General features: G+C 44.0%; 1 protein-coding gene across 1 annotated transcript in view; it reads right to left on the reverse strand.

Moving 5' to 3' along the window:
- LYST (lysosomal trafficking regulator) overlaps positions 1–22,832 on the reverse strand; it is a 2,674,875-nt gene that overhangs the window by 2,578,800 nt on the left and 73,243 nt on the right. Inside the window, 1 exon segment of the mRNA XM_069234946.1 lies at positions 3,947–4,037. Within this exon segment, the coding sequence (XP_069091047.1) occupies positions 3,947–4,037 (91 nt within the window).

A 22,832-nucleotide genomic window follows, 5' to 3' on the forward strand; every position in this document is an offset into this window, starting at 1 on the left:
CAGCTCCGCACCAGATATGATATGTGCGGGCCAACAAAAGCCAACTATGAAGGTTTTCATTAGTTGCTCTCTTGACACTTCCGGGCCCACAGACGTGAAGCCAATCAGATTGGTTGTGACCAGTGTGCAGATTTTTTGATTTGAGATCTTTTGATGTGTAAACACCAGATCGCCGAACAGGAAGGTGGGAGGATCTGTGAGCAATCTATGGTTAGAAAGAATCTCTACCAAAGGAGTGGTAATGAAGGTAACTTGTTCCTCTGATACAGACTTCCAACTATAGGTTCCTCACCTTTTGTGCAGATACCAAAGTCGTACCTTGCTGGAGGTGGGTCTGTGAACTGGCTCAAACAAAAAGTCCTGCAATGGCAGAGAGGGCAAAATGCTGATCTCGAGAGACCCAACTGTCTAGACAGCAATGCTTTGTTAACATATAGAGAGATGTAATGTAGCCACCTGCCAAATGTCCAGGTGATGCACCCCACATTCCAGTGCAGTGGTAGCAGCCTTGGTTCTGGTAGAATGAACCTACAAGCCTTAAGGGGACTGCTTCTTTGCTAAACAAAAAAAAATAATCTCTTAAAGCAGAGCACAATCCAGCGACAGAGAGACCTCTTCTGATCAGCTTTGCCCTTCTTTGCTCCAGTGAACCCTATAAAGAGCTGTTCATCCACCTAATCTTCTCTGGTATGATCAAAACAGAAGCTTTTAGAGTCCTTGTCTGGTCCAGCCAGTGAAGTCTCTCCTTCTCGTTCGAGGGGTGAGGTGGAGCAAAGAAGGTTCTGAGTATGATGATCTGACCCACATGAAAGAGAGTCACAACCTTCGGAAGGAATGAAGCTTAAGTCCGCAGAACCAGCTTTTGTTGTTAAAAAGTGGCTTAAGGTGGGTTGACCGAGAAGCCCTGTAACTCGCTCACTCGCCCACTCGCCAACATCATGGCAATGGACAACACAAACAACAAAACTTTAAACAGCTTGGCATGGAGTGGATTAATGTTTTTGAAAGCGCACCAGGCCACAAACATATCCCAACTGCAGGCATATACAGAGTTGGTTAAGGGAAGCCTTGCTGCCAATATGATATCAATATCTTCATGAGGAAGGTCATAAAACTCAATTGTCACAGCTGAATCTCTGAGTACGGAGGAGTAGGGTGCGCAGGTGAAGAACCCCTGCCATGCCTCTGCGACAGGAGATCCTCTTAAAGGGGCAGCATGACCAGGTGACAAATTATCATACCCAGGAGTTTGGGATACCATATTCTGTGCCTGATCCGAGGCCACTAGGATGACTTGGGCCCGGTCAGTCCCAATGGTCTTCAAAAGCCAGGACAGGGGTGGTATCAGCAGGAAGGCATACAGGAGTGTCAAGTTCCACTCTAAGCGAACACGTCTCTGCGCAGGAGACTCCTTGGAAACTTCAAAGCGCTAAACATTGCACTTTCTTAGTAGTGGCAAGAAGCTCTAGCCAAGACCACAGCATAGAAGCCCACAGGAACAGCGTCCAAAATGCCACAACGCTCTGGTTGCTGCAGTACCACATGGTGGTGTTGTCTTTAAGCACCTGCGCTAGCTTACCTTTGATAAAGAACACAGAGGCTTTCAACGTCACGTAAATGGCTCTAGGCCCCAGTGCAGCAGGAAGTTGTAGAAATAGCAAACAATTCACCTTCTAGTTCGGGGACCCTTTCTATGGATCCTTTGGCAAGAGCCTGCACTCCTTGCTGCAAGAGCGACATGTGGTCCTCTGTCAGTTGGTATGGGGATAGTGGAAGGTCTGGTGGTATCTCGTGGAATGGTAAAGCATAACCCCATTAAACAATTTGCAGGAACCACCTGTCTAAAGTTATCACTTGCCACCCTGGCAGACAGTGTTGCACCCTGCCTCCAACAGGGTGGCAGTGTGCATCAAAGGCATGCTAAAGAGGCTTTGGAGGTGTGGCTGCTTAGAGGGCAAAAGACTGGGTCACACACTGTCCTGGTTGCCCTCTCCTGACGTACTGCAGCCATGAAATGACTAAGGAGACTGTTGCACCTACTAGAGTTAATGCAGTATTGGAAGCCCCTACCAGTGCCACAAAAGGGGAACACTGTTGGTGCAGCTAATGAGGCGGAACGTAAAGGCTCAAGGAGTGGCCTATGGTCTTGCTACCCTTGAAGTGCTCCAGGGCAGAGCCTACTTTCCCCAAACACAGGGCAGCAATCGAATGGCATGTCCATAAGACTGTTCTAAAAGTCTCCGAAAAGCCAGTGGAACGCATCCAGGTGCGACAACAAATGGCCCAATGGTGCCAATTGCCCAATCAAGGGAGTCAGAGGTATCCAAGTCACAGTTCATGGTGACCTTGACCGCATCATTACAATCTTGTATGGCTTAGGAAAGTATGGGCCTGCCATCCTCTGGGATCATGAGCAATACTTTGGCCACAGAGTCCCACAAAGTGTAAGAGTAGCAGCCTACGATGTAGTTGGCAGTCACTGAGCAAAGGACCAAACTGCTAAAGAAAAAAACCTGCTTACCAAACGTATCTATCCTTTTCAATTCCCTATAAGAGGGAAGTAGTGGGAGATGAGTTTGAGTTTGCTTTGCTAGTCGAAGCCTGTAACAAAGAGCTCAGGAGTGGGGTGCAGGGTAAGAAGAGCTGGGTCACCCAGAGCGGGGCAATGACGACCACCGATCTAGCAATGCACATATGCCCCTGAGCAGGATTTGGACCCATGTACCTAAAATTAGATCAGTTAGAGCCTCATTGAATGGAAGCAGCAGCTCAGAACTGAACTGGCCAGAGTGCAACACCTCCGGCAGAACACTGGTTTTAACTTCTTGAGTGGGAAGTTAAAGGTCAAGAACATCTGCTGCCCTCTGCATAACCATAGCAAAGGAGGGGCAGTCTTCCATAGCAGGTCCTGGGGAGGGAAACAGGCCAGTGTATGGGTAGGCATCCAGACCACTGGTATCTCTGAGCACCTTGCACCATTTGTCCTCCAGGTAAGGCTGGGAAATGTCATTGCCAGCATCAAAGCCCCCATTATTGGAGTCTGCATGGAACAACTTGTAAAGGAAGTACATTTTTCCTTCTTTGCGTTTTTTGAAGAATTGTGTTGTGGAAGTGACTCAATGAGATGAGGGATATATCTGGATCAATTTATGTTGAATAGAAAAGAGAGAAACTGATGTCACTGCGTATTGTTGGCACATATTTAGACACCTGGCACGCCAGCTCGCAGGGGTACTGCTTAAGATTTTCCAGATCAAGTCTGACGCCTGGAGAGTATTCAAAATGAAAGAAGACTGCAGTTAGAACTCTCTATCAGAAACAGTTCACAATGAGTTTTTGTCATTCTCACTGAAGATGATAAAGTGCAACTTTCTTGGATGATTGAAGATCCATTTCAATTCAAACAGTCGCTCTGCCTAAAAACAGCGGACCACTGTGACTTAGGGTAGACACCAACCAAACCTTTATCTAGGGGTGTACGAAATTCATATAATGAACATTAGAGTAACTATGCCAAATTTCAGAAAATTATGCATAATTATGCTGAATGCAAATACGTCATTTAGCACTATATTTGACACAAGCGCGTTTTTCATGGGAAAACAATTGCATGAAAAACATCTGCTGCTAACGACAACTGCTCACATTCTGGTTGTTTGTATCAATCCTGTGCCCTAATGTTGATGTAAATAGCAGTGTAATTACATTTCACTGCAAAATGGCACAATTTCAGATACTTTGCATATTACGTGTGACACAAAATTCTCAATATTATGCCAGCTTAAGTTTTATCCAAGCCTACCTTCAAACATGCCTAAAACACATCTTGGAGATGTTTCCGATACTACTGAAGCATGTGAATACATGTTGAAGTTTTACCAATAAACATTCAAAGGAATAATAAATATAATAGAATGGAAAAAATGAGTATGATATCAAGCCTTACCTCTTGCCTTTTCCTCTTGAACAGGTATCTTCCATACAAGAGGCAAAAGTGACAAAAGGAGAGTAAGCAGTTCTTCTCGACATGTCAGATCCTGGGAAAAATAAAAAAATAAAAAAGCATGAAGATAAACAGTATGCTCGAATCACAGGTTGAATGACCCATTTCCTAATGAATACGGGTTTCCTCACAACCAACTCTCCAGCCTGCTCAAAATCAATTTGTGCAAACTGTGAGAAGAAACTAAATTACCATATCATCTATAATACAAAGGTAATTAAGAAAAATACAGAGCCCTGAAAGCCATTCTCCGCCTTTGAAGTTGTGTGGTGAATACTCACTCTATGTGGGGAATTCTCATTTTATCATCAAGGAGATTCCTGAGGAAACTATTTACTGAAAGAATGCTCACATTTGAACGTGGCTGAACTTCAAGCAATTGAACCAATATATAAACCAATGCCTTAGCCTTCCCTTCTTATCTGCAGTCCAATTCTCTTCTAACACCAGGACGTCGCTTCGGATAACAGCCTAAGCTCTACAAAATTATTTTCATGTATTTATTCATTCATTTCATAAGGGTTGAATATGTTTTGACCACTGACACACCCTTGCGCACAATTATAACGTTCCATGTGGAAAGTTATTTAATCCTGGCTGTGTAAGACTTAGAGGTCTTCACAAAAATATATACCATAATATCAGCCAAAACCGTGGCAGATAGTGAACAAAATGGTTCAGGTGGCACATTTAAAAAAGTGAAGCCGTGCTGAGAGGACAAGGGCATCATCAGGAGAATTTCTGTGGGACGTTGCCACCATTCTAGTCATGCGTGGCAGTGAGCAAAAAGAAAGGCAATATGAACAGGTTGGGTGGATCGAAAAAAAACAAATCTGCTTGTATGAATTGCATATGCCACTAAAAGATTAAAGGTTCAACCACAGTCAACTGGTCCTGGCAGACTGGGACCTACGCACGATTTGAGGCTGAGTGCGATGGAGTGCGTGTCGGTTACAGAGTTACGAGTTTAACCCAGTGAGATGTTTTGTCTTCTGACTTCGTCTCTGAAATGAAAGCCAAAAATCTTCAGCAAGGCAAGGCAGCAGGTTGTGAGCAAAGAGGGTTCCATGAGGTGAAAAGCTGCTGGCTGAGTTCTCAGTGAAGCTATGATGAATTTGGCACCCACTGAGGGTCCCTCACTGGCCAAATAGCTTTGGTGCCTTCAAGGAAGATTTCTACATTCGCACTTAATCATTTTTTTGAAGCTCGGATTTGTCTAGCAAAGCAAGGCTGAGGGCCGTACCCAAAGAGGGCACCTTCAACCAGAAACCTTCTCTGGGAGGTCCAGCTGAAACAGATTTGCTTCTGTGGAAAAGCTCAGAGTTGGAGAAACCTGAGTCTTTAGCTCAGTGGCAACACACCTTGGTCAGACTGTCTTGGCAGGTTTGTCCTGGTCCCAGAGAACTCTTTGGAGCCAAACGTTTATAAGTTCCAGGTACTGCAGGAGGCTCAGACGAGAACGATGATACAGCCTAGGTTTCCAGGACCAGGGGCAAAGGCAGGAAAGGCAAACAGCAAGATTTAGAGCAGATCCCTGTGGAGGAGGTCAGCTGGGAAGTTGTAGGAAAGGCTTCTTGCGGCTTGTTGTGTACCTGTAGTTTGAACTGGAGGTCACCGTTATGACCTTTGGAGCTCCTTTTGTCCATGGTACAAGCGGGAGAGCAGCTCTAGTCCTTCAGGGCTTTTCTCAGAACTCAGGCAACAGCAGGCTCAGTACACTTCCGATCTTCAACCTGTTCAATAGTGTTCTGAGAAGAGTACTGGGGATTCCAGATTTACACATGTCACCAGTCTGTGGGTGGGGGTGATTCCTGACTCCTCCCTAACCACTAAGGTGAAGGTTCTCACGTATGCAGCCTGTTTGTCCTGCTGCCAATAATCCCGCAGTGCCCCTCTCTGCCTAAATCCAAGATGGTGCTAACCCTTCTCCGCTGATGCATAGCCTGTGTGTTCAACTCAGAGGTGCAAGAGGGAAATCAGCAACTGCTCCTCTGTGGTCACTCCAAACCAGTTCTAGGCGTATCATCGTCCCCACTGTGCTTGGTCCTGCACAGGGGTCTGAAGACATCTGCCAGTTACAGGGGAGGCCCCTTTAAAAACAAATACGTTCACAGGCACCCAAGTGGTCATCCTGACAGAGGAACAGAAGCACCTCTCCACACCCAGGCGTTTGTTTCCAGCTCTGGGAGCAGTTTTCACACCTCATTCACAGTTGAGCATTCAGTGCACTGCAGCTGAAGGGTAATGCAAATTAGCCTCAAGAGGCTTTAGGAAGGGAAGAGATATACTTTTAAACTTACATTTTCCTTAATATTTATTACAATCCAACTTCACCAGTGAATTGGGTTTTTCATAGACCCTAAGAGCCATAGATAGCATTACTACATTTAATATTGTGTCCCAGTGTTTTCCTATGGCACAGTCAGCATAGCTACACTGGAATCAGTTTTAAGGCTTTTCCAGTGAGAGACCATGATTAACATTAAACGTCTACATGCCCTACATTTAAATATGATGCACTCTGCCATATGGGCATTAAGGCTCAACAAGGGGCGAATTATTAATATTTAAAAGTAAGGCTTTCACCTATTCAAAGGTTGTTGGTTTTTTTTGACAGACTGAATTGCGCTTGAAAAGCTGCTTTAGTTAGCTACAATGGTAGGCCTGAAGCCATATTCTACACTGTCACTATAGTAGATGGCACCACAGGCACTGCAGTCCACTAGTGGACCTTTAATTTACAGACCATGGGTACACTTTGTACCATATACTAAGGACGTCTAGTTAAACATGTCAATTAGGGGTACTACTATGTCATGCTGAAAGGAGGAGCATAGGTTCTTTAGTATTGACTAGCAGGGGTAAACTAGTTGTGTTTCACTAGTCTCCTTCACAGGTTCCCTTCAGGATAGACATCCAGCTCCTGCTCTATGTCTCCTCAAAGGGGTGAGCAAAAGTCTACAGAAATGGAATACCACTTTTCAACTGTAAGGCATCATGGTAATATATATTTTTTTTTTAGGGGTTCACTCTATTTTGTTTTTTTTATAGACTTATTTGGTACCTTTTTCCTTAGTCCACATTCTTGTTTCCGATCTAATAGTTGGATGTGGCCCTTGTCAAACAGGTTTTTTAATTTTAAACACCTCCTTTCAAATTTCTCACAAAACGTTGGGAAGAGGGATGTTGCAAAGCACGTGAATGTGGTGGTGTACTTTCTAACTGAGCGTCAGCTCTGTCACCCTTCAAATCGACCATGCAGCGGAGGTGAGAGAGAGCAGTATGATAAGACTCATCTCTGAAGGCCTGCTGTAGAGCCCCTATGAGTAATAAACGCAGGACCCACCTGTGTCATGAGCCCATGTGGTATCACTTTGGATTAATACTTAAAGCCTGCTTCCCGGTCGCTGGGGTCCTTCTTTGGTGTCAACTGCTGACAAATGCTTTTAACCCTCTGATAGAGGGCTGGAGGGTCAAGAACAGTACACATTTCTGTTGTTTAATGTACAATGATCCTCTGGTGGTGATCTGATGGTATTATGTTCATTCCAATAGTTTGCCTCAGTTTCTTTGCTTGTGTCTGCATGAAGCAATTTAGTGAGGAGGGCGGGGAGAGGAAGATGACGAGCTGATGCCCCGCACCTGAGATCACCCTCTCCTCTGTGCTTCTCGGATGCTCCCGACTGCAGCCTCGATGCTTCACCTGGCAGTTAAATTGATCACCGCCAGCTGTTTGAGTTAGAGTGAGCCGATAAATTCCTTTCTCTTCCAGATATCGATGTGGCAGCTCTGTGGCTGAGGGCGTTGCGGTCTCCTGGCAAGTTTTCTCTCTGCATCGTAGTTCGGGTCTGGCCTTTTGCAGCATGGTGCCGTAACTGGTTCTACGAGACAGATGGGGACCCGCTATACTGCGTAGGTGAGTGTGTCAGACACTGATCAGGCTAAGGGGGATGAGCGAAGCCCTCAGGCAATTTCCACGGATCACTTTGCTTGCCAGGTCGGCCACCCAATACTAAAGCTGCTTAAATCCGATGCAGCGACCGGTATCATCCAGGCGGCCAGTAAGGTTCAGCCAGCCTCTGGTGAAGATTGTTCCCTGGCAGAAGTGCTAATGGCTGCAGCTACAGCCAGTGGGGGTGGCTTGACAATGGCTATCACTCCTGCATGTTTGACGATGGAAGGCAATGTTGTTGCAGAGAGAGGCATTGTTACAGAGTCTCCAGATATTTATAAGCAATATAGTTTCAACTCCCAGGTCTCTGTTACATCTGATAGCCTGCTCAGCCTGCCCTCAAACAGCATAGAGCTACATACGTGCTTTACTTCTCATAATATTTTACACATGATATTCCTTGCACAAATATTCCCTTACTATGTATTTACATATCTATATATTACTCTAGTCCAACTGTACTAGAGAAAAATAAATTCAATTAAATCTATAAATCAAACTAAAAAATAAATAATTTAATAAAAAATAAATAAAAAATAGAAATTTTACTCTCTTAAGCTTTACTCTGTCTCCCCATCACTCTATGTCTCTATCAATCTATCCTACATCTCCAATCTGACTCATCCCATCCCATTCTACTATTTTGATCTCCAAAATAACCCTGCCTAAGCTCTTCCCTCCTCTACAGCATCTAGCTCACCCCAAACCTCAGTTTACTACTATGATCTCCCAAACAACCCTACAAAATTATCCCTCATTTATCTCACCTCTGACTCATCCAAAACCCCTTCTGCTACTATGACCTCCATAGCCCCTTTCCACAGACTCTTCCCTCCTCTATCTCTCCTTTACTCATCCCCAGCCTCATCCTATTACTATAAACTCCCAATTAACACTTCTGGATTCTTCCCTCTTCTATCCTTCCATTACGCTAGTCAATCCACCTAACAAACTAACATATCCTCTGCTCAAATTAACTCATACTAATACTAATACTGTACTCCTATTTCCCTAAACTAATCCACTACTAATTCCTCTTGGGTTCCGGAGTAGCGTGCTACTCACCGAAAAGCAATTTGATGCCTTGTCAGGGGTAGTAAGCACTACATAAAAATAATTACAGTTACAGTAGCCGGTGTCCTTAGGTGGTGCCTGGGTTTTGGCTGAAGCATTCATTAATTGTGTGATAGGGATCAACTGGCATACAGTGCCATTACAATACTGCTGTCAGGTGGACTAAGATGCAGGTGTGGAAATCAGGTTTCAGCAAATATTTATCATTTGCTCATCAAGTAAAGTATTTTTTTTTCCTAACAACATCTTGGTTTCCATGTCACTTCAGATTTACAGAAAAATTGCTTTCACATTTACTGAAATATATTTTTTAATATTTGAACAGTTCATTTATAAGCTACGTAAATGTTGCGTGCCCAGCATGATTGTCAGACAGTTCACTTTACAAAATTCTCTAACTTTGCAGCCAGAGAAAGAAAAGTAAAAACATATTTCCAGGATAAAATAGGCAGCAATTTCTTAGAAGACATAAGCTGACAAATGACCTCCTTCTTTGAACGCAGCAGATGTGACGAGATAAAAACAAGATTTAAAGGCATCTTTATTTCTCATTCATTTCCTGAATGAAAAGAACAGATTTGCCTGCTCAGCCCTCTTTCCAGTCTGGACCAGCAGGCAGTAAAATAGTTTGCCCTGATAAAATCTGACTCAAAGTGAGCGGGGGAGTACATTTCTCAAGGCCTATCGTAGGGGAGGATTGTGGCGCAAAGGCAACCTCAAGTTTATCCCACACTCTCAAGACTCATAATAGCAATGAAGATTATATAACCTTAGTTACGGTGGGCGCTGTGTACACCAAGAACCTTAACTGGCAAATTTGTGTGGTTTTATACTTTGAGCCAGAACAGTAACTTTCTTTATTCAGTGAATGCAATTATTTTTATGATGTACTGAATTGCCAGCACCCAGGCACCCAAGGTGCATGGCCTTTGGGCCCTGCGTCCAACCCCTTTAGAATCTCAGTGTCTGGCTTAGCTTGTACTTTTCCCCTTTTTTTTTTTTTTTTTTTTTTCTTTTTTTAAAAACAGTGCCTGAAACTTGTGATTCAGTTACAAAATGATGGTTGATTCTGGCACATAAAATAGTAGCTCTCAGTTTCTTTTTGACTAGCGAGTTATGTGCTGTTTTCCACTTTTTTTCTGCTGCGAGTATTGACTTTTCCACAACTTTCTGTACACCTGGCCACTCCCCTGGAGTCGATCACTTCTGGGGTACCCAGCCTCCCATGGCCCTGGATATGTTTTTTCCACAATTCGCTCATGTTAGTGCCGGCCTGTGAGATTCAATTTGGAAGTAAAACACAGGGCCCTTATCCAGCCAATTACATTTCTTAAAAAATAAACATAAAAATGAGATTGACAAGATTTCTAAGTAAATTTCTACTTTCAGCCTGAAACCATAAAAATTCAGCAGTCATAATTACACTTAACTTAAGAAACTATAAATTGTGCTCTAAGGTAACTATAACTCACGCCCCCAGCCAAGCACAGTTTTCCAATCAATAATTTTAATGCAAATGTTGAAGTGATATTATCAATGATGTCATAGAAGAGGTCATTACTGATGTAATATGTGGAGCACATAGCAGTGCATGGCAAGGACCTGAGTTACAGTTACTTTTAGGCACAAATTATAGTTTTTCAAGATAAGTTTAACTATAACTGCTAAATTTCTATAGTTTGGTGTGTAAAATCTGAACCTAATTATAACGTCCCATCCACCCTCATGCAGCCAATCCGGGACGGGGGCACGCTGCCCCCTTTCCTCTGGGACAATTTCAGCCTCGCATGCTACATTTTTGTCGGGGAGGGCGATACGTGGCCCCTCCCCACCCCTTGCCATATTTGGCCCCAAGGACCCCACTCTCCTGGACCCATCTCTTAATTTATAAGGAGGGGACATGCAGCCCTCCTCTCCAGGCTGATTTTTGGCCCCGGGGACCTCGTCGCCCTGGGCCTAGCCATATTATGAAGGGGACACACAGATTGCAGGCAGGAGCAATATTTTCATCCATTTCCCTGCCCGCTTTACGTATGAAAAGGTCGCTCCCAATGCTTTCGCCTACATGGAGCAGACATAGGGCCTGATTACAATCTTAGCGGATGGGATACTCTGCCACGAACGTGACGGATTTTCCGTCCGCCGTATTACAAGTTCTATTTTATCCTATGGAACTTGTAATATGGCAGACAGGATATCCGTCACGTTCTGCCGAGATCGTAATCAGGCCCTTAGTGTTTGCTCTTACTTGATAGGCGATTTGAAATTGCTCAGGCCAAGCAAGCGTAAACATAGATTTCCCTGCCCAAACCAGTACGGGCAGATAAACCACTATGTCTCGGGACAAAGCTGGAGCCGGCCATGGGTGCTGGGGACCCCAGGCCATTAATGGCTCTGCGCCCCTGCCTCCCCCTCTCTTATCACAAGCACGGCAGTGGTTGGGGTCTCTAGGGCTGAAGAAGGCTGTAAAAAAGGCCAGGGGAGGTGGATACGCCCTCCCCTTTTTTGGTACAGCCTGGCCACATGGAGTTGGTGGTTCCTGGGGCCGAAATCAGCCTGAGAGGGGGCCATATGCCGCCCCTCCCATATATAAATAAACAATCCCCAAAACCTGCCTCCCCCCGGGACCTGATCCACCCAGGGGGCTAACAACAACTAGCATGGGAAAAAGTCCTTTTTTTCCCCTCTGTGGATCCTAGGGAGTAGGGGTATTCCTACCCTGCCCCTTGTTTTTTTTTGGTTTTTTTTTTTTAAACATCTTTTGTCCAAATCCAAAAGATGTCTGCCACCACTTCCTGGTTGAAGTGGTGGCAACCAATCAGATCACATTTTGAGATCTGTCAGATTCACGGACCCTCCGTGTCCCTAGATATACATGATTTTTTTTCTTTAACAACTCCAAAACTATTGAACATATTTACATCAAATTACAAAAAGCACTCTTTCTGGACCAACATAGGTTTTTGTCAAATTTGGTGTAATTCCGTTCAGTGGTTTGGCCTCTTGTCATGTTTAAAATCCCAATATGAAATTGCATAGGAAAAGTGTGTTTTGAGACCCCTGCCCATTTCTCGGCCCTCGCTTGGTGAATTATTCTGAAACGTCAAGGCAGCAGCTGGAATGAGTGGCAAACTAGTTTTGAAAATTCAGTGAGGATTTGTCAAAGGGCGCCAATGTTATTAGCAAAACAAACAATGCTTTTTCTATTAAAAGTAAGTTCTAACTAATAGATATATATCTATCTCATGGCAGCCTATATGTTGCCAATATGCTTGGAGTCCTATTTTAATTGCCATGAAAGGGAATCCACCAACGAGGAAGATGTTCCTATTATTTTAATGAACTAAAAAGACTGAGGGCCTGATTAAGACCTTGGCGGATGGGATACTCCGTCACAGACGTGACAAATATTGTGTCTCCCCCCCTTTTTACAAGTTCCATTTAATATAATGGAACTTGTAATACGGCGGACAGGATACCCTTCACGTTTGTGACAGATTATCCCATCCACCAAAGTCGTAATCAGGCCTTGTGTGTTTAATATGGATTTGCAAGCAATGAAAAGGCAATCTTTTGCCAAAACGCACCTTCGCCATTGACAGTTTTCTCATCAATAATAAATTAATTGCAAATATTGCAGTGATAATATCAATGATGCCATAGAAGGTGTCATCAATGATACAGTATGTGAGGTAATTAGCTGTGCATGGCGAAGGTGCATATTATGGTTACTTGAGGGTTATAGCTACTCGAAATAACTAACTATAACTGCTGAACTTTTATGATTTTCAATGAGTAAATTCAGAACCTAGCTATACTCTCCCTGTAACCTTTGTTTCTTTTAGTGAATGTCGATGTTTTTCCATGTAAAGTAAGGAAAATGTCACTTACCCAGTGTACATCTGTTCGTGGCATTAGTCTCTGCAGATTCACATGCTGTGCATAGTCCGCCGTCTGGTGTTGGGTCGGAGTGTTACAAGTTGTTTTTCTTTGAAGAAGTCTTTTCGAGTCACGAGACCGAGGGACTCCTCCTACTTTGGTTCCATTGCGCATGGGCGTCGACTCCATGTTAGATTGTTTTCCCCGCAGAGGGTGAGGTAGGAGTTGTGTATGTTAGTAATAGTGCCCATGCAATGGAATGAATAAGTATGTACAAAATGAAGGTTAAAGTAATATATTTACAAATGTACAAATGTTGAAGATTACTTCCAAACGGCTACAGGCTCCCGGGGAGGCGGGTGGGCGCATGTGAATCTGCAGCGACTAATGCCACGAACACTGGGTAAGTGACATTTTCCGTTCGGTGGCATGTGTAGCTGCAGATACACATGCTGTGCATAGACTAGTAAGCAGTTATCTCCCCAAAAGCGGTGCTTCAGCTTGTAGGAGTGGAAGTAGTTTGAAATAAAGTTCTTAGTACAGCTTGACCTACTGTGGCTTGTTGTGCAGATAACACGTCTACACAGTAGTGCTTAGTAAATGTGTGAGGCGTAGACCATGTTGCTGCCTTACATATTTCGTTCACTGGAATATTTCCTAGAAAGGCCATGGTAGCACCTTTCTTTCTGGTTAAGTGTGCCTTTGGTGTAATAGGCAGCTGTCTCTTTGCTTTAAGATAGCAGGTTTGGATGCACCTAACTATCCATCTAGCTATACCTTGTTTTGATATTGGATTTCCTGTATGAGGTTTTTGAAATGCAATAAATAGTTGTTTTGTTTTCCTAATTAGTTTTGTTCTGTCAATGTAGTACATTAGTGCTCTTTTGATGTCTAATGTATGTAGTGCTCTTTCAGCTATTGAGTCTGGCTGTGGAAAGAACACTGGCAATTCTACTGTTTGATTCAAGTGGAACGGTGAGATGACCTTTGGTAAGAATTTTGGGTTGGTTCTTAGAACTACCTTATTTTTGTGTATTTGAATAAATGGTTCTTGTATAGTAAATGCCTGAATTTCACTTACTCTTCTTAGAGATGTAATGGCAATGAGAAATGCAACTTTCCACGTTAGATATTGCATTTCGCAAGAATGCATGGGTTCGAAAGGTGGACCCATGAGTCTTGTTAAGACAATATTGAGGTTCCATGAAGGAACAGGTGGTGTCCTTGGTGGTATAATTCTTTTTAGGCCTTCCATAAATGCTTTAATGACAGGTATTCTAAATAGGGAAGTTGAATGAGTAATTTGCAGGTATGCAGATATTGCTGCGAGATGTATCTTTATGGAAGAGAAAGCTAGATTTGACTTTTGCAAATGTAGTAAATACCCTACAACATCTTTTGGAGATGCATGCAATGGTTGAACTTGATTATTATGGCAGTAGGAAACAAATCTTTTCCATTTACTTGCATAGCAGTGTCTAGTGGATGGCCTTCTAGCTTGTCTTATGACCTCCATACATTCCTGTGTGAGGTTTAAGTGTCCAAATTCTAGGATTTCAGGAGCCAAATTGCTAGATTCAGCGATGCTGGGTTTGGATGCCTGATTTGTTGCTTGTGTTGTGTTAACAGATCTGGCCTGTTGGGTAGTTTGACATGAGGTACTACTGACAGGTCTAGTAGTGTTGTATACCAAGGTTGTCTTGCCCATGTTGGTGCTATTAGAATGAGTTTGAGTTTTTTTGACTCAATCGGTTTACTAGATATGGAAGGAGAGGGAGAGGGGGAAAGCGTATGCAAATATCCCTGACCAATTCATCCATAGAGCATTGCCTTGAGATTGCCGGTGTGGGTACCTGGATGCGAAGTTTTGGCATTTTGCGTTTTCTTTTGTTGCAAATAGATCTATTTGAGGTGTTCCCCAAATTTGGAAGTAAGTGTTCAGGATTTGGGTGTGAATCTCCCATTCGTGGACCTGTTGGTGATCCCGAGAGAGACTGTCTGCTAGCTGGTTCTGGATCCCTGGAATAAACTGTGCTATTAGGCGAATGTGGTTGTGAATTGCCCAATGCCATATTTTTTGTGTTAGGAGACACAACTGTGTTGAGTGTATGTCCCCCTGTTTGTTTAAATAATACATTGTTGTCATGTTGTCTGTTTTGACCAGAATGTATTTGTGGGTTATTATGGGTTGGAATGCTTTCAACGCTAGAAATACTGCTAACAATTCGAGGTGATTGATATGAAACTTTCTTTGATGTACGTCCCATTGTCCTTGTATGCTTCGTTGATTGAGGTGTGCCCCCCACCCTGTCATGGAAGCATCTGTTGTTATCACGTATTGTGGCACTGGGTCTTGGAAAGGCCGCCCTTTGTTTAAATTTGTACTGTTCCACCATAGAAGCGAGATATATGTTTGGCGGTCTATCAACACCAGATCTAGAAGTTGACCCTGTGCGTGTGACCATTGTGATGCTAGGCACTGTTGTAAAGGCCTCATGTGCAATCTTGCGTTTGGGACAATGGCTATGCATGAGGACATCATGCCTAGGAGTTTTAATACCATCTTTGCATGTACTTTTTGTGTTGGATACATAGCTTGTATCACCTTGTGAAAATTGTGAACCCTTTGTGGACTTGGAGTGGCTATCCCCTTTGTTGTGTTGATTGTCGCTCCTAAGTATTGCTGTGCTTGACACAGCAGAATGTGTGACTTTGCATAGTTGATGGAGAAACCCAGTTTGCAAAGGGTTTGTATAACATAATCTGTGTGGTGTGAACACTTTGTTAGCGAGTTGGTTTTTATTAACCAATCGTCTAGGTACGGGAACACGTGTATTTGCTGCCTTCTGATATGTGCAGCTACTACTGCTAGACATTTCGTAAAGACTCTTGGCGCGGTTGTTATTCCGAATGGCAACACTTTGAATTGGTAGTGTATTCCTTTGAATACGAACCGTAGGTATTTCCTGTGCGAGGGATGTATCGGTATATGGAAATACGCGTCTTTTAGATCTAAGGTTGTCATGTAGTCCTGCTGTTTCAGTAGTGGTATTACGTCTTGTAACGTGACCATGTGAGAGTGTTCTGATTTGATGAAGGTGTTTAATGTTCTGAGATCTAATATCGGTCTCAGAGTTTTGTCCTTTTTTGGTATTAGAAAGTACAGTGAGTAAACTCCTGTGTTCTTTTGTGGACCTGGTACTAATTCTATTGCGTCTTTTTGCAGTAATGCTTGAACTTCTAGTTGTAGAAGGTCTAAATGCTGTTTTGACATATTTTGTGTTTTCGGTGGGACGTTTGGAGGGAGTTGGAGAAATTCTATGCAATAACCATGTTGGATAATTGCTAAGACCCAAGTGTCTGTTGTTATCTCCTCCCAAGATTTGTAGAACTGGCTTAGTCTTCCCCCCACTGGTGTTGTGTGAAGGGGTTGAGTGACTTGTGAGTCACTGCTTGTTTTGAGGGGTTTTGGGCCCTTGAAATTTTCCCCGGTTTCTTGGGAATTGGCCCCCTCTGTATTGGCCCCGAAAGCCTCCCCTTTGATACTGTCCCTGGTAGGTAGACGGTGTTGTTTGTGAGGTGCTGGCTTGTGTGGCTTGACCTCGAAATCCTCCTCTGAAAGTAGTTTTGCGAAATGTGCCAAATGTGCCTCTGCCCTGCGGGGAATAGAGTGCGCCCATGGCTTTAGCCGTGTCAGTGTCTTTCTTTAATTTTTCAATTGCAGTGTCCACTTCTGGTCCAAACAATTGTTGTTCATTGAACGGCATATTGAGCACTGCCTGTTGTATCTCAGGTTTGAAGCCGGATGTGCGCAGCCATGCGTGCCTCCTTATCGTTACAGCAGTATTTATAGTTCTTGCAGCTGTATCTGCTGCATCCATAGAAGAACGGATTTGGTTGTTGGATATGTTTTGTCCCTCTTCAACCACTTGTTTTGCCCGTTTTTGGAATTCTTTGGGGAGGTGCTCGATGAGATGCTGCATCTCGTCCCAATGGGCTCTTTCATATCGCGCTAGGAGTGCCTGCGAGTTGGCGATGCGCCACTGATTTGCAGCTTGTACTGCAACCCTTTTCCCGGCTGCATCAAACTTTCGGCTCTCCTTGTCTGGAGGTGGTGCGTCGCCTGATGTGTGCGAGTTGGCTCTTTTACGAGCTGCTCCTACGACAACTGAATCTGGTGTCAGTTGTGATGTAATAAAAGCAGGGTCTGTGGGTGGTGCCTTGTATTTCTTCTCCACCCTTGGGGTTATTGCTCTGCTTTTAACTGGCTCCTTAAAGATTTGTTTAGCGTGCCTTAGCATTCCCGGGAGCATAGGAAGGCTTTGATAATTGCTATGGGTGGAGGACAGGGTGTTAAAAAGGAAGTCATCCTCCATAGGCTCTGAATGTAGCGATACGTTATGAAACTCTGCTGCCCTAGCTACCACCTGAGCATACGCTGTACTGTCCTCAGGTGGTGAGGGCTTAGTGGGGTACGACTCAGGGCTATTGTCCGATACTGGGGCGTCATAGAGATCCCATGCGTCCTGGTCATCTTGGCTCATGGTGGTATGAGCTGGTGATTGTGACGGAGTCTGTGCCGGTGATATATGAGTTGCCGGTGGTGGAGTTACCTTCTTTACCACTTTTGCTTGTGGTGTTTTTTCTTGTTGTTGGAAATCCAGTTTCGTTTTTCTTCTGATTGGGGGAAGGGTGCTGATCTTCCCTGTACCACTTTGTATAAAGATCCGCTTTTGCGTGTGATCTACAGCTGTTGTTTGTAATTCCTCCTCAAATCTGTGTTTTTGAAGTTGGGAGGACAGTGATTGTTCCTCTGAGTAGGAACTGGCTTTCGGTTCAGTTGCTGGGCGTTTTGGCACCGAAACCGTGTCTTTTGTTGTTTTCGGCTCCGAAGAGATTTTCCTCTTTTTCGGTGTCGTACCTTCTTGGCGTCGACCATCTTCGGTGCCGCTATCTCTGTGCCGAGCAGCTTCGGTGCCGCTGTCTCGGTGTCGACCCTTTTCTGCGGCACTTTCTCGGTCCCGAGATTGCTGCGTGCCTGTGTCTCGACCTGAGTCGGACGATCTGGGCACCAGCTCGCCCTTTTTCGGTGCCGATGGACGGTCACCTACTTTATGGGTTGAGCCATGGCCTGTCAGCAGTGGCGTCCCCTGGGCTTTGTCTGTTTTTCTGTGTGATGCTTGTTTCGACGTCTTACTCACGGTTTCTTCGACGTCGAATTCTTCGGAATCCGATTCATGGATGGAGAATGTTTCTTCTTCTCCCTCTTCCTCGAACCGTTGTTGTCCTGTCGGCGTGGACGCCATCTGCAACCTTCTGGCTCTTCGGTCTCGGAGCGTTTTTCTCGACCGAAACGCTCAACAGGCCTCAAACGTCTCTTCTTTGTGCTTGGGTGACAGGCACAAGTTACAGACCAAATGTTGGTCTGTATAGGGATATTTACTGTGGCATTTAGGACAGAATCGGAACGGGGTCCGTTCCCATCAGTCTCGATGTTGCACGCGGTCGGGCCGACCAGGCCCCGACGGGGGATCGAAATTACCCCGAAGGGCTACCGGAGCTCTTCAAGATTCGGTGTCGATTCTAATCTAACCCGATACCGAACGAAACAATACCGACTAATTTTCCATTGATTCTGACTAACTTTCCGACCCGAAACACGGAGCGAAAAGGAACACGTCCGAACCCGATGTCGGAAAAAAAACAATCTAACATGGAGTCGACGCCCATGCGCAATGGAACCAAAGTAGGAGGAGTCCCTCGGTCTCGTGACTCGAAAAGACTTCTTCGAAGAAAAACAACTTGTAACACTCCGACCCAATACCAGACGGCGGACTATGCACAGCATGTGTATCTGCAGCTACACATGCCACCGAACCTTTCATTACTATACGTTAATCCAACCAGGCAAGTCAGCCAGGCCTTGTAGGCAAACCCTTATAACCACCCCCAAACCTGAGCCGCACACAGCCTTTGGCCGTACACAGCGGGGGTTGGCCACAGTGCCAGTCTCTGTCAGTGGATCTGTGAGTGGGTGTGTGAGCATCAGAGTGGGTCCAAAAGTGGGTGTGTGGGTCTATGAGTAGGTGCATGAGTGTGACTGGGTGTGAGAGTGGGCACATGAGTCTCTGAGTGCATGTATGAGTGAATAGATTAGTGTATGAGTGAGTCTGATAAATATTCAACAGTATTCTCAAATATTTGCGAATATCAAGCATGGTGAGGAAAAATCATTTTGAACCCATAATTTGACCCTCAAACATCCCTATAGCACACCCCTGGGGTCTGAGTATCTCCACCCTGACCCCTTATGCTACTTTTCATTTTGTTTTTTCAGGCCCAGGGATCGTGTTCCAGGACCTTAGAATAGCAACCGCAACTTTTTGTTCAGGTTGTGGCCAGCCAATTACAGCGCTTCTATTCGCACGTGCATTCACAAATTATTTGCAACCCTAGATATACAAATTTGAATTTTCCTTTATTTCTCTCAAACTACTGAACGGATACACCAAATAACAAAAAGGGTCTTCTGCGGCCCAAAAGCTACCTTTTTGCAAAATTTGGTGTAATTCCATCCAGCGGCTGGGGCTGCAGGCGTGTCTAAAGAGTGTATGGTAAATTTACATGGGAAGCACAACTTTTTTGACTTTTTCTCTGCCCCCGCTTGATGGATCACCCCAAAACTTTCCATGTGCAACAAGAATCACCAGCACACTTGTTTTGGTAATTTTCATGAAATTCGTCAAACAGCACCAAAGATATAGGCAAGTCAAAAAACTATTTTTCTGTGGAAACATGGTCCTAACTATACCTACCTACTGGTGACTGCCAATAGGTAATATAGGTAGTTATGGAAAATGTTACTTACCCAGTGCTGTTGATTCACATGCTCTGCATACGCCTGCCATCTAATATTGTGCAACTTGTTTTTCTTCAATAGAGTCCTCAGTCAAAAGAGTTCTTGAGACTTTTCACTTGGTCCACAATGCACAAGTATAACGGACTCCGACTGTTTTTGCCACTCAGTAGTACTATAGTGTAAGAGGATTGCAGTATGGAAGACAAGTATACTGTATTGTGAAATGGTAAGAGAAGAAAGAGTGAAAATATCTGCACATTGCTGGGGTCTTGGGAGAAGGGTGGGGTCATGTGACTCTACAGGACTACATGCCACTCACAGATGGTTACAGGATAAGTAACATTTTCTGCCCGCAGAATGCGTAGCTGTAGATAAACATGCTCTGCATAGACTTGTAAAGCAGTTTCTCAATAAAGCGGTCGTTGGTGAGCAGGTGAGGATCTTTGAAACAGGTTCACAGTCTCCGATGTCACCATAGAAGTGTTTAGTGAATAAGCTTGTAATTGACAAAGTAGATTCACAGATTTCCGCTGTAGGGATGTTGCCTACAACTGCTCCCTTTTTGGATGTGGAATGTACTTTAGGAGGCACAACTAATGTGCACTTGTTGATGCATAGCAGGTAATGCCAGTCTAGGAGAGGAGTAATCCCATGTAAGGATTGGCAAAGGTTACAAAGAGTAATTTTGTTTAAAAGGACTTGATGCTGTTTATGTAATATATGAGCACCCTTTTAACATCTTGTGTGTGTAAAGCCCTTTCTGCTACTGAGTCAGGGCTCAAGAAGATGGTTGGCAGTTCAACAGTTTGATTAATGAGGATAGGTGAGACTTCCTTTGGAAGGAACTTGGGAATGCTTCTAAGAATCACTCTTCGTGATCCTGAATGAATGATTCCTTGTGATTGAAGTATGTAGTTCACTGATGTGTCAGATCTGTAAACCAAAAACTGAGACATTTTGCAAAAATATTACATCAACCAAATGGTACAAAATGACATATGACAACACTCATCAACAAAGACAGGAAATGAGGCACTATGGAATAAATTTAAAGCAACTTTTTAAACCCAGTATCATGTGCGTTAATTAAATTGCTTTCTGATAGGAGATGCTCACTAGTCCTTCCTTGGAATACATAAAAATGTGCCTCCCTCCATTTTTAATGGACCCTTTCTGAATACCGGGACATGTACTAAATTTGGTGAAATACTGCTGGGACTGCTGGTGTCAAACCAGGACTGACCTGGCAAATCTGGGGTACTTGGTCACCTTAAGCTGAGAAGGTGGCTGTTATTCAGGCCACCTTCAATAAAAGAACTGGAGAGCACAGCTGTGAAAAACCTACATTTATTTAAGTTATAAATAGGGGCCAGAGGCAATTTAGGGGTTATAGCACCTTCAAAGTCCTTCATGAAACCTTTAAAACCTTTAATGACAGGGATGATGATGATGATGAGGGATGTGGATTTCCTATTCTACTACAGTCAAATGTAGGCAGATGCTAACCCTGCCTTTTGGAGTTGTAGCATGTAGTAAATGATAACTTGGACGGAGACCTTAGGGTGGTCTATGTGTAGTACGCAAACATACTTGGGAGCACAATAGGCATGTGTAGTGGACTTGCACACTTCACTGAGAATGAGCATGTACTCCTCCTGGAACTTGAGGTACCCAACTTTTAGGGCCTCAGGTGCCAAATTGCTAATTTGTGCTGATTGAGGTCTGGGTGTCTGAGCTGGCCCTGATGCTGAGCAAAGAAGTTTACAGTCAGTTGCATTTTGAGCGTACTCGCAAGACAGCGTTCCGAATAGAGGAGCGCCGCCATCAAGCGGATGAATTGTGATAGTACTTGGATGGAAGCAATAATACATCAAATTGTCGTACTTACACGGGGTCTTGAACTGGAGGTGCGAATAAATTGTATTGAGCTGTCATATTAGTGGCAGTAGCTATGAAAATGGGAAGGATTTTTCTGTTGTACTGGATTTCTTGTTTATAAGCCCTGAAGAAGTCGTTTGGGACTTAAGAGTTTCCCATGACGAAACACGTGTTGGCTGGCTTGGAGTGTATTTCCATGGATGGTTGCCGTGGGAGTTGAAGATTTGTTCAATAAACTTTTGGATTGGATTGGACATTGCAAAACTTGTGTTAAATTTCAAGGATGTATTTTCGCCAAAACTACTCACTGGAGTTTTAATATAATTGGATTTGTATAAATGTGATTATTTTTTGAGAGGGAGGGGGGCCTCACATTGTTCTTACAAGTGTTAGGTTTAGCTTAAAACCTGTAAGGGATGGGTGTTTTCCCTTGTGCAGGCACCCCATAATAATCATTATACTTTGGCCGACTTATATCTTGAGCGCCCTTTGTTCCTCTGCACTACACCCCATCAATTGTACTAACTCAGTTGCATTTTCTCATCTGGGCGTATCAGTATCTCCAGTATTATTGAGAACTGCACTTGTCTGGCCCATGTTGGCGCCAATAGGATGAGGATCAGGGTTACCTGCCTCATTTTCCTGGCCACGCAGACAGCTAAGGAGAGCGGGTGACCCCTCCTTACTCTGGATGTAGTGGACAGCAGTCTCTAGAAGGGACAGTATTTCCTTGATGAGCTAGAAGAAAACGGAGGACTAGACAGATGGCTAGTAACTACAAGAAGTTGATATGACACCTGTGGCCAGATACCCTTAGGAGTGATAGGGTTGTGCTTTACAAATGCTATGATTTGATCTGCGACATATTGCATAGCCCAGGCTTTGCATTGGACAGGTCTCCCAAAGGTCTGCGTGGCAATGAAATGGAAGACTTGGAATCTCTTTTCCATTCCAATGTATGACGCAAAGGCATTTCCTTCCTTTATTGTTGTACATCTTACTAGGTCTAGGATGGTTTGGGTTTCAGATATGTGAATTTTCATCTCCCCAGTGTCGGCTGGGAGCACCACATAACCGGATTGTAGCTCACTCTTTTCCAGAAATAGCTGTGATACGCTTTAAGTTCAAATTTGTATACACTTACTAGGCTATTCCTTTGGGGTGTATGCTTGCCAATTTGATTGGTC

This window comes from Pleurodeles waltl, chromosome 5, assembly GCF_031143425.1.
Source record: "Pleurodeles waltl isolate 20211129_DDA chromosome 5, aPleWal1.hap1.20221129, whole genome shotgun sequence".
Taxonomy (NCBI): domain Eukaryota; kingdom Metazoa; phylum Chordata; class Amphibia; order Caudata; family Salamandridae; genus Pleurodeles; species Pleurodeles waltl.